The sequence below is a fragment of the Chaetodon trifascialis genome, chromosome 14 (assembly GCF_039877785.1).
Source record: "Chaetodon trifascialis isolate fChaTrf1 chromosome 14, fChaTrf1.hap1, whole genome shotgun sequence".
NCBI classification, from domain to species: Eukaryota; Metazoa; Chordata; class Actinopteri; order Chaetodontiformes; family Chaetodontidae; genus Chaetodon; species Chaetodon trifascialis.
The window spans coordinates 16,025,951-16,041,267 of NC_092069.1; the positions used below are offsets into that span (position 1 = coordinate 16,025,951).

Below are 15,317 nucleotides of genomic sequence, written 5' to 3' on the forward strand. Positions count from 1 at the left end.
TCTTAAACTCCTGATTATGTTTGAATGCGGTTCGAATGCAGTCATTTCACCCTCAGCAACCGCACAGTTTTATTACCACCTCTGCAAATTTACATAATGGCATACATGTGGCATGGACACAGCTTACAGATAGGGCCTTTGCATTGTTGCTGCCAGCTCTAGTGCATGTTGTCGAATCAGATTCATGTATACTCCTGTTTCCTGTGCTTGGCATCCTGTCAGCGTGAAGACGATTCATTTACTTGGCTTTCTTCAACCAAGGTTCAAGACGCTTCCACTGCATTATCCTAATTAAATGAAATTTTGCTCTGACCATCGGTGCTTTGATGTGTGAAATCATCCTCTTGCGCAGCTTTTGACCCAAGCCGGGCAAAGTCACCTGTTGTAAACGAGGGTTATTGTCGAAACAGTATATGGGTCATACAGCAGTAAACTGAGATAACAGCATGTCTGCTTGTGTGATCTTTCATTCACTTTCACACCTGATTGGCCTTTTGCTTAAATGCAAGCCATGTTTTCATTTGTTTATGTTTGTATGAATAAATTGTTTAATATTTACTACATTTTTCAAACGTTTCTTTATATGTCATTCGCACAGGTACATTAAAATTTGTAATATACCTGTGTTCTCCTGTCCGGAAATAAAGAATCTGATTAAATGTTGTTTAGAAAGTACACTCTGGTGTTAACCCTAACCCTTTGCCAGGACAATAGCTTTCCAACAGCGGTACTTTCATCTCCATTGTAACACATCTGTAACAGAAGGTTCATCTGAGCCTTCTGTTACAAAGTCCTGACAGTGAGGGAGTGGCTGGAAATGGCTGTAGTGTATTTGCACAAGCCAGATGTTTGTGTATTAACCCGACATGATATGTGCTTCATAATAAAGCAGTAAAACCTGCCTTCTGCAGCTTAATTACTCTAATCACTAACATACAGGGCAGCTTTTATGTAACACAAAGGCATCCATCCATTTTCTATATGCCTATCCCTTTTGGGGTTGCGGAGGGGCTGGAGCCTATCTCAGCTGTCATTGGGCGAGAGGCAGGGTACACCCTGGACCGGTCGCCAGTCGATCGCAGGGCAACATATATACACAAACAACCATTCACACTCACACTCACACCTAGGGGCAATTTTAGAGTCACCAATTAACCTAATGTTAATTAGGTTAATTGAATTAATTAAAGCATGTTTTTGGTCTGTGGGAGGAAGCTGGAGTACCCGGAGAGAACCCACGCATGCACGGGAAGAACATGCAAACTTCACACAGAAAGGCCCCGCCCGGGGATCGAACCAGCGTCCTTCTTGCTGTGAGGCACGCGCACTACCTGCTGCGCCGCCGTGCAGCCCAACGCAAAGGCATCAAATATTAAAAGAAATCTTAACGTTTTTTGTGAACTGAGCTGTAGAAATAATATCACAAACAATATCGCAAATATCAGTGAAGAGAAAATGTTGAATGACAATGCTCATTGTTGTCTTGCCTCATCTGGGTCCAAAAGAAAGACAAAGAATCAGTGGAGAAGGTGACCACAGGCAACAGCTGTCCCTATGACTGGATCCCCCATTATGCTGAGTTGATGTACCTGTTGAACTTTGAGTCCTTGTTGAGGGCTGCATCAGCAGTTTCCAGCACCTATCCTCTCTGACATATGACCTCAATCCCTGAAGCTAATAGGATCCTCAAGCATACCGTCAGCACTTTTGCTTTGGAGAACTGTGTGCGGTTGTAGGATTAACTGTCAAGAACTGCTCATGACACGCATGTGAAAACACAGCTTTCACATTTGACTGAAGGTGCTCTGAGATTGTCAACAGAAGATTCAGACAGAAATGATCCACTCTGCATCTGTCTGGGTCCAACTGTTGCTGTCAACCAGAGAGTAAAGTCTTCCAATTTTAATGTACAGCTGAATGTATAAAGATGGAAAACAGCACTGGTTAAAAGAGCCAGCTGGTAGTATGTTCTTCTCTTAGTTGGACGTCCAAATTACGCCCAGATGGTTGACAGTGAAGAAAATCTACACTCAACAATGCTCCCCAAAATGTCATAGTTCGATAGTATTGTCTCAAGGTTAGCTGCTTTAGCTTGGACACGCACACCGACAGATTTGAGATTCTCCAAACCAGATTGTTTAGCATGGCAGTGTATGTCAGGTCACTCAGGGATAGTGTTGTCCTCACTGACGAGGGCAGGAATCCCTCAGGAGGCGACTCCAGTTGCGTCCCAGTGGAAAATCCTCTTTTGCAAGATCAGCAGGGGGAATGCCAAGTTCATGGAAAGTGAAGCAAATGAAGGAGGAATGCCACTGTAGATCAGTTTGACAATAATAATATTCTCACATGATTTCACTTAAGGTTCTTGCAGTGTAAAAAGCATTTTCATGACTTGTAGGGTTTAGTTAAGACTGACAATATGAAGGTATGCAGGAAAATGCTGCCACGCTTATGAGGATCAGGTGCTCAATAAAAGCCTGTGACAGTGAGAAATCACCCCCTTGCGATTAATATTTTCTCAGTGGTTAGGTTGCCAGTACTGATATCAACTTGTGTGTGTCAGCAAGAGGAAGATGAATAGGTAAAGCATCTATGGTGCAGTTATATAAGCTCTGGGAGGAGTCTGTAGGACCAGCTTAGAAGCAAATTCAGTTTGAAGTTCTTCAGTAAAAATGCAAAACTCTGCACTGGACTTTGCCTGTCTATGTAAAGCCACATATGAGCTTACCTCCATTCACTCTCCTCTCCTTTCTGTCTCTCCCCCCTCTCCCAGTTGTGTGGTTGTGCTGACTGGAGGTAAGCCATGGAGGATGGGAAGCCAGTGTGGGCGCCCCACCCCACCGATGGGTTCCAGCTGGGCATGATCGTTGACATAGGAGCCGACACGCTCACCATAGAACCACTGAACCAGAGGGGCAAGGTGGGTCATCACACACAAACACACACAGGCACAAGCACTCACCCCATGCACTGCTTTCCATTTAGAGGCAAAGTAAGGCTGACTGGGAAAGTGGGTGAGGGGCTGATGCTTGTTTCCTTTCATGTGGCTCTGCGGGCTGCACATTCATTGAGTGGGTCACATAAATTTGTGTTGTTTGACTTAATCCCAGGAGCGTGCTCACAACAGCAAGCAAGCACAAGTTCATGCACAAGAAATTTTAAAAACTTCGATTTTCTTTACATTTGCAGCAATCTGTGTGAAGTGCATTTTCAGGTAGAGAGGCGTTAACGCAACAATGTGTAAAATGTGGGAAACATGAGAGACCACATGTACAGAGACATGAATAAATAAATAGAGCAGCAGCAGGTGCGCTGATAGTGTTGCCTAGAGGGAGAGCTGCTCATTAGGAGGTAAAGGCCACCTGTTACACCTGAGCCGTCACGTGTCCCCAGCAAGCAGGCCTCTGATGTTTACAACGGACACGTACTCCTGCAGTCGCCTCTGCATCTGTTTCATTTGAGGTGTGCTCACCACAGCAAACGTACAGACGTTTGCCACCTCAGACATTCTCGCCTGTTATCCTATCACAAGATCCTGCACACTGCTCTTACTCAGCATCACAATTTATTGATTCAAGTGTTCCAATAGGACCACATATTTCCCAAAATGTATATATCCCCTGTGTTTGTTTAAATGAAAAAGTGCACAACCTATTTCAAATGCTCAGACAAACACGCTGGCCCAGTGGGTGGCGATAAAGTCGACCCTCAAATAGCAGAGAAGAACATTCTGTGTGTGCACAGTGGGATTATTTTCCTTTTGGTGGCAGTGACTTATAAACACAAAGAAAAGCAGTTAAGTATTATTTGTAGTTATTTAACATCTTTCTGGCACACGACCTAGCAGTACTAACCAGTTCTGCCTTAGTCTGCCATTGTTGTTGTTGCAAGAGCAAATTGAGGTGAGTTTTACACAGAAACCAGCATTTTGAAAAATCTGTCTGTGAGATGTTTTAAAAAATCTTCATTTTAATGAACTAAAACATTGATTGCGTGTGAATAAGAGGCCCAAATGCAGAGGAAAATGTTCCTTGCAAAATATCTGAATACGTGTGGTCATGGTCTAAATCATGGCAGTGTCTCAGTAAGCTGGAGTGCACAATAACAGGACCTGGAACCAAAGCAGCTAAATAGAATTCAGCCATTATTCATAATGTTATATACACCTGTGTTTTCTAGGCAAAGCTAAGAACAGTCAATTATTAAGCATGATTGCTTGAACTTTCACTTGATGTTTTATTCAGAGGAATTCTATGTTTCTCTGGTGAAAATGGGTCACGTTCATGAGTGTGAATTCCTTGCACTGTCAAAATATCTGCCAGTGTAGTCAGACAACCCTGTGGTTTGCACTGCAATACAGTCTCACCTTGTTTGAGACTTATTTTTCAATGATTTATGCACTATTATATTTCTAATTGTGCTAAAGCCAATTATGTAACCCAGCTGACAGATAACTGTGTGACATGAAGACTCCACCACAATAAATGAGTCGTGAAGATGAATATAGGTCGTTCTACTCTGAGCTGGAGAAAATGTGAATGAGTTTGAAGTGATTCTCGTGTGGAATAGCTCCCAACTTTGTGTGCTCATGATCACTTATTGCAAGGCATAAACTCCATCCCATTCAACGAGGGAATGAAAGGCCCATTGAGCAGTGTCGAGCTCATTAGTGTCTCAGCTCGGTATACGACCCTCAGCCTGGCTGCCTCTTCTTCTTTTTCTTTTTTATTGGTTCGACATTTCTCACATGGTTATTATTGTGGATGGACATGTCCAGATTGAGCTGAGATACTGCAGCAGGCGCACAAAGGAGATTCTGTTTATGCTTGCAGCCTGTTTGTGGTAATAAGCCATGCATCACAGCACAGACTGGAGTGCAGTCAACATATGCAAAGAGCAAAAGAGTGTTTATTGTATTGATATATACCGTAAGGAATAACCAATTACATATTGATTGGTTCCCTCTAGATCACCACCATTGTCTCTTCCCTACCACACACATGCACCACATACACTCACTCACTCACTCACTCACTCACTCACTCACTCACTCACTCACTCACTCACTCACTCACTCACTCACTCACTCACTCACTCACTCAGGTGTTCAGATCCAGTTTCTCTCCCTCCAAATTATTCATTACCCTGCCATGTCCCCCTTGTTTCTCTCACAGCCGGCTTGTTCCATTGAGTTTATTTCCATTAACTCAGATTCTTAAACAATAGAGTGAGAATATCAGTAACTAATTTAGCATGGGAACATGTCGCACCAAACATCATTACTGCAATCTTTAAGCATGATGAATGATTCATGTTTATGCATGCTCGCTTAGCTTTTTTAATCTGTCTGGTTTTTTGGATGCTAATAAACATTTGTTTTCCTTCACAAGCTTGTCGACAAACAAGAAGTAAACAGTGAATCATCTAGGGCGTGAAGTTGGCAAGGATAAGTAGAGACGGTGCCACTTGTAGCATGACTATCCATCCAGGAAATGACATCATATGAATGTTGTGTTGCAGACCTTTCTTGCTCCGATGAGCCAAGTCTTCCCCGCAGAGGACGACGTCAACAAGCATGTAGATGACAACTGTAAGTTCTTACAGTCTATTTTTAAATGTTTTTGTTCTTAACAAGGTCAGTTTTCCAAGAAAGGTTCTCATGTTATTTGTCTTGTTTTTCCTCCTGTTGTTTTCAGGTTCACTTATGTACTTGAATGAAGCTACTCTTCTCAACAATGTCAGAGTGCGGTACAATAAAGACCACATCTACGTATGTTTTCCCTCTATACTCGTCAACACACGTGTGTAAATCCTTTATATATGTGCTCTTACAGTTAAAGTCGTTGCTATCCAGCTGCATCACAAGGTGATACAGTAACAGGTTTGAGGACAAGAGGATAGAGGAGCCTTATCCTTGCCTCCCTGGGGGGAAAGTACCAGGTGGTAAAGAGGGAAGCTAGAAAAGTGTCATACAGTCAGACTGGCAAACCCAGTCCTGATCCCAGTCACTCACTTAGGAAATGAGGGACAGCTGGTAGATGGGAAAAGCAAGAGAAAGAGAGAAGTGAAGGTGTGCATCAGTAGCCTTCACTCGGCCTGTTTTTGCCTCTCATTATTCAATAATTTATGTGTATTTTTAGTAGCCTTCTCTAAATGCAATGGCTGTATTTATATTTATTCCAGACATATGTGGCCAATATCTTGATAGCTGTGAATCCTTACTTTGACGTCCCCAAACTGTACGGCCCTGAATCCATTAAGTCGTACCGCGGGAAGTCACTGGGAACTCTGCCACCTCACGTCTATGCTATAGGTGAGAGCTCACACCTTTTAGTCACTGTTAAAAGAGGGGATAGCATGCAGTATTAAAGTACAGAGTTGTTCAGGCATTGTCTTTATTTTGTTTTGTTTTAGCCGACAAAGCCTACAGGGACATGAAGGTCCTCAAGATGAGCCAGTCCATCATAGTTTCTGGTGAATCTGGTGCTGGAAAGACTGAAAACACCAAGTTTGTTCTCAGGTATGAGCTCACATGCATCATCCTTCATCGTTCCTTCACGCTCACCTTCTGTCTCCTCCTTTCTGGTCATGTGTTTACAGGATACAGCATTTTGCAAATCAAATCTCCACTCTCTTTCCAAGCCAAGATATTTCACCACCGTGCTTTGACTGCATGGCATCAAGACTTGCTGATAATGTCTTGCAAATATCTTGTGCCTGTCATATCACTCTGTTTTTAGAGGGCCACTTCAAGCAGTGCAGAAATGAGGGGAACAGTCAAGGGCGAGATTTGGTCAAAAAGGCAACAAGTACTTTGTTATTGTTACTACAGCTGTAGGTCAAGCGGCTGTAGCTGCTTTTCAAGGGAAAGCTCTTATAGTAATCTTTAAACTGTGGATTTTATTGTGTGTCTTAATCATCTGGGGATTTACTGTATATGTTCATCATTGCTGAATTTCATCCCCATCTCGTAGATATCTCACCACGACATATGGAAGTGGCCAAGATATTGATGAGAGAATTGTAGAAGGTAAAACAATAACAAATAATAAAAAAAGTTACTATTAATAATCAATACTACATGTACTGGATAGGGGCAGTGTGATCCTGATTCTGTTTTTTTCCCACTTTAAATCTCAGCAAATCCTCTTCTTGAGGCCTTTGGAAATGCAAAAACAGTCCGGAATAATAACAGCAGTCGCTTTGGGAAGTTTGTGGAAATCCACTTTAATGAGAAGGTAAAAAAGATTATCACTGCTTTGCTATGTGTGGATTATGACATTAGAAAATCTGATTTTAACACCAGATTCTTGTCTCCTGTCACCAGAATGCAGTTGTGGGTGGATTCGTCTCACATTACTTGCTAGAGAAGTCGAGGATTTGCATGCAAAGCAATGACGAGAGGAACTACCACATCTTCTATAGACTGTGCGCCGGAGCCTCCGAGGACATAAAGAAGAAACTGCACCTGGACTCTCCAGACAGCTTCAGGGTCAGTGGGCTAAGAGAGACACCAGGGTCTCAGAATAAGACTACATATTACACCGTATTATGAGCCGAAATAAAATTAAGAGAAATGAAACTGAGGAACTGTGAGCGAGCCAGAAATCAGCATTTTGAGCTCTTCTTATGTGGACTCGACATTAGTTGGCAGTTCTATTGAAGCCCACTATGTCACATGAGCTTATTTTAGTGAGGTCAAGGGGTCCTCCCAAGTGAAATTAGAATCCCCTCAGTAACAAAATATGTCACAATTGAATTCTTTTCCTTTTAGATGCAGTTATCAACTCAGCAGGGACAAAGTCAGAGAGCATAAAGGTGTTTACCCCAGCCTTTATTTTCCTCTACATGCTCTACAAAACAGCACTTAACAGAACAACAAGCAGCTCAAGCTGTTCCTTTAGATGTTTATCATGGTGTTATTATATCAGGTCCCTGAGGTGACACCCACATCAACAGAGGCAATTACTTCATGCAATTCACTGCTAGTCAGCTGTGGAGCAATATTGGAAGAGAGCAAAGTAAATCATTTAGATGATGGAAATCAATACAAATATCCCCAGTACATTTGCCAGCACAAGTGAAATACATTTATGCTGTGTCTGAATTGAATTTATCAAAGTACTAATTATGTTTCACTGTTTTTAAGCTGATTTTTCTCTGTTGCAGTACCTGAACCGAGGATGCACCAGATACTTTGCCAGCAAGGACTCTGATAAACAAATCATGCAGAACCGCAAGAGTCCGGAGGTAACGACGCAGTCTTTTCTGGCTTATTTGCGCTAATGCATGATTGTTTTTGACACGTTTGTAACATTTGCCTACTTTATGTCAAGGAGCAAAGGTAGAGAATGAATCGCAGTGCAACGCTCTTTGAATCTTTCCCGTGCTCTAAAGCATTCAGATAGATGTATGTTATTCTTTTCCAAACAACGATGACTAAGCACTGGACTGTAAGCACATCTCAGGCTACGTTCAAGGAAATCAGCTGCAAATGTGAAGTGATATGCAGGAACTGGTCAATAAGAATATTTCACGCCAAGAAATTAGTTCAGGTCTGTGTATCAGATGAATTATGTATGACATGAAAAAGAACCAGTGCCTTTTTGAGTTGGGAGGCAAAGCCTGAAGGAGATGCGTAATTAATATCATGAAACAATTAGAAGAATAAGTGTGACATGTTGCTCTCTCAGGGACTAATTATACATGTTCACTCCACTTCTTGTTTAGAATAATATCTTCTTTTATGCTAATCAAAGTTTCAGGTGCAGCAGGTGAGAGAGTGGCAAACACAGGAGCTGCTTTTAGTCCTCTTAATGGATTTGATCATAATGGGTTTATTTAGCCTGGCTTGATAACAGAAGGGCAAAGATTGAAACTTGAAATCGTGACCTTCTGTTATTACCTATGCTTGTGAATATTGTAATCATACAGATCAAATCATATCAATTTTTTTTGTTTGTTTCTGGAAATTCATAAGCAGCTGGTGTTGGATCAGCTGTGCTTTGGTTTCATTGTCACCAGCTTTTTAACTGCTCTGTGTGTTTGTCTTTAAAAACAACATGTGGCCTGTATTTTCCTCTTGAAATACTGGATCCTAAATTTGTTCTCATGTTCCATTTCTCCTTTTTATATTTGTCAAAGGGTCTTTATTAAACATGCCCACCATGTCCTTACAAAATCAGTAACTTAATAATGGAAGTACTTTAAGCTGTGTGGCTGTAAGTACATTGTGTGTAATTAATATGTTGCTAATTCAGTCATTGTACATCTGTCTGCTCTTCCATGTGTCTGCATTTTATAGGACAATAAGGTGATCCTTTCTTTCTCATCAGGGCTTTGTGCTCCCTGCTCTTTTTCCTAAACTAAACTCTGAGACGCTCAGGTTTTACATGCTGTTGTTTGTAGTGCAAACAGGAAATAAGAGTGCATGCTTCCTCTTCCTCTGCATGTGTGTGCCGGGTTTGGTTGGGGCTGGTTGTTGCTTGGATAGAAAAATACAAAGAGTGTTTGCTTATTGAGCTTTTTCACACAATGCAGGGCTGCACAGTTATTATATGTTTCTCATGGTTCACAATCAGTATTTGTTGAAGTGTGGCATTTTATTTTGAAGGCTCACTGAAATAAAACATGAAAAAGAATTAAAGAATTTTTTTTCCCCTTAGTCCAAAAACTGTAAATGGTCTCTCAGAGTATAATCAGGTGTATATGTTTGGTAATTGTGCAGCCCTTGTTAATTATCACTGTATGATTAATCTATGATCTTGACTCCTAATGAGTCTTAAAGTTGTTTGTTCCATTCACATTTCACTCTCTTTCTCACACACTCATGTGTGTTGCAGCATCTGAAGTTCGGTGCTCTGAAGGACCCTCTTCTTGATGACCAGGGGGACTTCAACAGGATGTGTGTGGCCATGAAGAAGATTGGTCTGGACGACAATGAGAAGCTGGACCTGTTCAGGGTGGTTGCCGGTGTTCTGCATCTGGGCAACATTGACTTTGAAGAAACAGGGAGCTCCTCAGGTGAGACAGATCTGAACTGAATATGCAGCCCATTGAAATGAACATCACAAGCTGATATAAATTAGTTTTGTTAATAAATGTTAGCACATTTTTTAGTGTAACCAAGATCTGTCTTTTTCTCTTCTGTCTGGCTCAGTCTTTTTCTTACTGTCTTTAAAATCAAAGTCTCTGTGGATTAAATGAGCATCTTGATGTGGTATGCTGATGGTTTGATCTTCAGAACCACAGACTGTAGTTGTTTTAAGGCTTTTGTGTCTCTTCCAGGTGGTTGTGTCCTGAAGAATCAGTCAGGCCAGACTCTGGAGTACTGTGCTAATCTGCTAGGTCTGGACAAGGATGATTTGCGTGTCAGCCTCACAACCAGGGTCATGCTCACTACAGCAGGGGGCGCCAAAGGAACAGTTATTAAGTAAGCACAACAGCACCCTGCTCCAAAGATCTCTCACTCTCTGCAGCCTCTTTTGATGTTTTTGTTGAGAAAAATGGTCCTCTTCGTCCCGTTAGAAGCCATTGTTTACTCAAACTGAACTCTGTGAGTGACGACAGGGAGTTCGTGATAGGTCTAAAAATAGCCAATAATCCTTGACAGAGATTAACCAACAAGAATTTAATTGACACGGGCAGCGGCAGTTGTTGCTGTGCTTAGTCTGCAAAGTCTGCAAAGTATTAAAATGTCTTTATTGTGCAAGGCAATGAGATTAAATCCTGACACTGAATTAAGCCTTTTATTTTATGGTTCTATCATAAAAAGTGGACGATATATCCTATTACTCCTTACAGGCAAGTGCTCTGTGACTCTCAAACACCACTGCTAGATCACTAATATGAAACGCAGGGACAGAGTAGCACAAATGTCGAGGGATTTGGGGGTTACTTTCCTCAGGTAAACTGTATTTCTTACACGATTCCATGTGGTGCAGTATTGACACTGCTCCTGTGTGCTGGTGATGTGGTGTTTGAGTGATGGGGCCAGGTTTGATAGATTAATATTTCAGGAGGGCCAGATGCTGGCCTGGCCTGGAAGTGTTTTCTCCACATAAATAATGCAGCCTGTATCTGAAGAGGCAGGCGAGCATGGCTGCAGTACAGTAAAGGCTCGGTGTCTGGGGAGCAGGTGGAGCGAAGGGAGCTTGGCTTTGTCATTAAGCCCCAGACAGATCCGGCCTACCCCTGGGAGGTTGAGGGTTACAGAGGGGGTGGTGGACGTGATGGTATCAGGGATGACTGAGTCTCTAACTAGTGTGCATATGAAACATTGCAGTGAATAAGAATGCCTGTCACTGAGATGAATTGTAAGGATCCCATGTGTTTTCTAAGGCTTACTGCTGGTCTCTGACTCAATAAGCTACCTTAGCCTTAGCGTAGGTGGACTATTCCTGTTTGAGATGGAAGAGTGGAAGAGGGTTTTTCTTTTTTCTTACGACTTGCCGGATGGAATATCAAATGAAAAAAGTGGTTAACGATCTATCATGGCAGACCTGTTAATTTTGAATTCACCTTCTTCCCGGCTGGGATGGCTGAGCTGAACTCTGGGTCACTGTGGAGCTGCACTTTGTTCATACAGTCAACCCCTCTAAATAATTTAAAGATAAATTGTGTTAAATCGCCATTAGGGAGTCCATTGGAGTTCAAGGTTCATATTTTGGTTTTAATACCTCATCTTTGTCTGGGATTCCCTGATTTTAAAACAATCATCGAGCTCGACTGTAGAGATCAGAAGGGGAATGGCACGACACAGCTAAACTTTTGCTGCCACGTGAAAATTGGGTTGATTTGAAAAAAAATAAAAGAAAGAGGTTTAATAAGAGACTAGCATGTCCCAGTTTCAGACTGCCTCTCACTGCCCCACTTTGTTTTTGCCCCCAGGGTACCTCTAAAGGTGGAACAAGCAAACAATGCCCGCGATGCTCTGGCCAAGGCAGTGTACAGCCGCCTCTTCGATCACGTGGTCAAACGAGTAAACCAGTGTTTCCCCTTCAAGACTTCCTCCAACTTCATCGGGGTGTTGGACATCGCTGGGTTTGGTAATGAAATGCAGATATTTTTCAATAAAATGTGGAAGTTTCAGGCAAACGTAGTATAGTGTGTAGATTTCGCCCAACATCACTGATAACATAACGGACAAACTAAAAATACGAGTTCCCAAGTTTAATGCTGCCGTGGAACTGTGTACATTATCTTTATCGGTTTGTTTAGAAAACAGTCTGCCTCAGAGATCCTTGTCTGTGCAGCTTGTTTCTTAATATAAGTACCCTAATGCATACACACACTTCATTATCAGGGCTCATGCTTGAGAATTAATTTCCCCTGACTGCCATAATTAACCCAGGCTTTGGAGAAATTTTCATTTTGGAAAATTAATTGAAATACATGTTTTTTTCTTCTTCTGCCTCCTGTGTTTTTTCCTCCTCTCAGAGTATTTTGAACATAACAGCTTTGAGCAGTTCTGTATCAACTACTGCAATGAGAAACTGCAGCAGTTCTTCAACGAGCGGATTCTGAAAGAGGTGGGTGAGCAGCGTATGGATTAAGGTGATTCAGTGTGGTTTTACTTCCGTATCCTGGGAAACCTGCCATGTCATGCCACTCACAAGCCAAACTTACTGACTCTTTCACGAGGAGGAGGACGTGATGGGCACATTGAGCTTCTCCATCTTTCCCAAGTTATATTTTCCCTCCGTTCCTCCTTCATTAGAATGATAATTTCTCAAGGGATATGATGAGGCTTGCTTCTCTCTTGTGATCTCTTAACGTTATTCTCTTCCAAGGTCTCCAGTTAAGGCGCCACTATTCTGGTTTAGGCCTCTTTCTCATTATCTGAATTGTGCTTTGATGGTTTTCTGTTTGTTTTTTGAAGTGGAAGAAGCCTCTCAGAAAAATGTAAAGTAATTTTATATCAGGACATTTTCAGAATGCTGGTTTAGCTTTGATTTTTGATGTTTGGCCATGTCTGTGCAGGAGCAAGAGCTGTATCAAAGGGAAGGGCTGGGAGTGAATGAGGTGCATTATGTTGACAACCAGGACTGTATAGGTAAGTGTGTTTGTCAGCTTCCCTCATACACACTGTTTCACTACCTCCACCTTCTCGTTCAGCACCGCACCCTGCAAAACGTCACTGTTGAGGATCAAAAAGTGTCTTACTTCAAAAGTCAATCCATATTCCAGTTTTACAAAGTGGTCCTGAGTCCATGAAGTAACATCCTTTGTACAGTCATGTTCACAAAGTGGTGAACCTCACTCCATCCTTGCTTGTGAATGACTGAGCCTTTCCAAGTTGCCCCTTTCATACCCAATCATGATATTCTCACCTGTTACCAGTGAACCTGTTTACCTGTGGAATGTTCCAAACAGGTGTTTTTGGAGCATTCCACATCTTTCCCAGTCTTTAGTTGCTCCTGTCCCAACTTGTTTGAAACGTGTTGCTGCATCAAATTCAGAATAAGCAGAAAATCTATGAAGTTGAATACTGTCTTTTTTGGGATCGAGGTTGTACAAAATACCAAAATGTGACGCAGGACATTGATCATATCTGATATCTGACTTGAGCTGGTTTTAAATGCCAGGAATCAAAGGTACACGTGTGTGGCAGTATGTGTATTGATTTCTACATGCATCTGTACCTCGCGGGAGTGAATATAGGACCATCGAGTGACACTCAAGGACATCATTAAGCTGAAGTGTTGCCTTTGAGGGCTTGTGCTGCAAACCATAAAATGACTGACAGAGATGTGGCAGTCTGTTCAACCTGCACACCGCAAATGTACTGAGGTTGGTTCAAGTGTAGCATCAGCTTACCCACATGGCATTCATTTGGTCCGTTCCCTCCTTGTGCTCTGGGCTACACGTCAGAGCAGCAAAAATACACCTGTCAGGGGGACAAAAATACTGACTTCTCATTATCCAAGAATCTGGCGTACCCATGTGTCTGACGGGACCAAGCGTAATGAGTGTTTGTGGGTTTTATGGCCTCCTTTGGTGCAACGAGAAGCCAGAGAAATGAAACCCCCTTGTTTTTGTTGTATCTGTCCTCAAACAAATACACGAATTAATGGGATGAAGTAGTCAGTGTATCAAGGTTTGATTTGTATTTCAAAGGTTGTGATTATTCAGGTGCGAGGTTAACTGACAGCCGTGAATAACATTTATGACTTGCAAATGACCATTTGGGTCGGCCATTAATTCACTCATCAATCTCCACGATTTATGCACAGGTGCTTGTTCATGCAAATGTTTTTTTTTCTAAGGTCCTTGGCTATTAGATTGTATTCCAAACACAGCATGGCATATGAATAATTCAGATATATGGCTAAATGAGCATCCTGATGAACGTGTTTTGTGCTTTGAATATTCACATCCAAAAACAGTAAACAGTGGAAATTTCCAATAAATGTAAAATTCAGAAGCTGAATGGTTGGTGATTTTTTAATTTCTGCATCATAATGGCCGCTATGATTCCCACATCACCCCTTCCTAAATACCGGAGTAGGCATTCATGTTTTATTGTTGTGTAAGCATTTGATGTAATATTTCAGGTTTTCATGTGTCTTCTGAGGCATTAGGATATTACTTTTCTTCACTGTACATTGTACAGCTGGACTTTACCATAATGCTGTTGCTGATACACTTGTAATTGTTGTTTTCAGATCTAGTGGAAGCAAAGCTGGTGGGAGTCCTGGATATTTTAGATGAAGAGAACCGTCTTCCTCAGCCCAGCGACCAACACTTTACACTGGCTGTTCACAGCAAGCATAAAGACCACTTCAGACTGACGGTCAGACACTGTGCTCCTCTTTCACTCTGTTTATTATTCTCTCTCTCCTTCTGCCTTTGCTTACCCTCCAGTATTCTGCTATTATCCTCTTTCTTTGTGTAACTTCTTTTGTGCGCCCAGACAGCAATGTATCTGCACACTGGTTTTGTCATTGTGATTGTTTTTACTCTGCCTGTTTGTAACAGCAGTTTTGTGAATGCTGCACAGTCCCAGTCCCTCCCTCTGTCCCTTGTCATTGTCGCTATTGTTCGTCACTCTGCCTGTATCTCTGCAAGCATGAAATCCTTTTAAAACTGTAGCCTTGACACCAATTCAAGCTTAAGATTAGAGGTGGCTGGCTGCAACCACGCTCTATTGCAGGGAGAGTTATTACTCAAGTAAAGCCTAGTCTATATTTTTTAATAGGCTGAAAGACATTAATCTTTATTTAAAGTGCTTGAATGTGCTCTGAACATTTCTGCTATACAGTTTTCACACTTTAAGGATAATCTATTATGGTTTTCCTCACTGTGGAAGCTAATGA

At 41.8% G+C, this 15,317-nt stretch overlaps 1 protein-coding gene across 1 annotated transcript in view; it reads left to right on the top strand.

Moving 5' to 3' along the window:
- The window catches only part of myo6b (myosin VIb), a 38,643-nt gene that overhangs the window by 1,342 nt on the left and 21,984 nt on the right, over positions 1-15,317 (top strand). The window contains exons 2-16 of the mRNA XM_070978741.1: positions 2,774-2,920; positions 5,521-5,590; positions 5,697-5,770; positions 6,184-6,313; positions 6,415-6,520; positions 6,975-7,030; positions 7,141-7,238; positions 7,328-7,492; positions 8,170-8,250; positions 9,843-10,023; positions 10,288-10,432; positions 11,890-12,047; positions 12,439-12,530; positions 12,982-13,054; positions 14,667-14,794. Coding sequence (XP_070834842.1) covers positions 2,804-2,920; positions 5,521-5,590; positions 5,697-5,770; positions 6,184-6,313; positions 6,415-6,520; positions 6,975-7,030; positions 7,141-7,238; positions 7,328-7,492; positions 8,170-8,250; positions 9,843-10,023; positions 10,288-10,432; positions 11,890-12,047; positions 12,439-12,530; positions 12,982-13,054; positions 14,667-14,794 — 1,674 coding nt within the window. The 5' untranslated portion in view covers positions 2,774-2,803. The remainder of the gene's footprint in view (positions 1-2,773; positions 2,921-5,520; positions 5,591-5,696; positions 5,771-6,183; positions 6,314-6,414; positions 6,521-6,974; positions 7,031-7,140; positions 7,239-7,327; positions 7,493-8,169; positions 8,251-9,842; positions 10,024-10,287; positions 10,433-11,889; positions 12,048-12,438; positions 12,531-12,981; positions 13,055-14,666; positions 14,795-15,317) is intronic.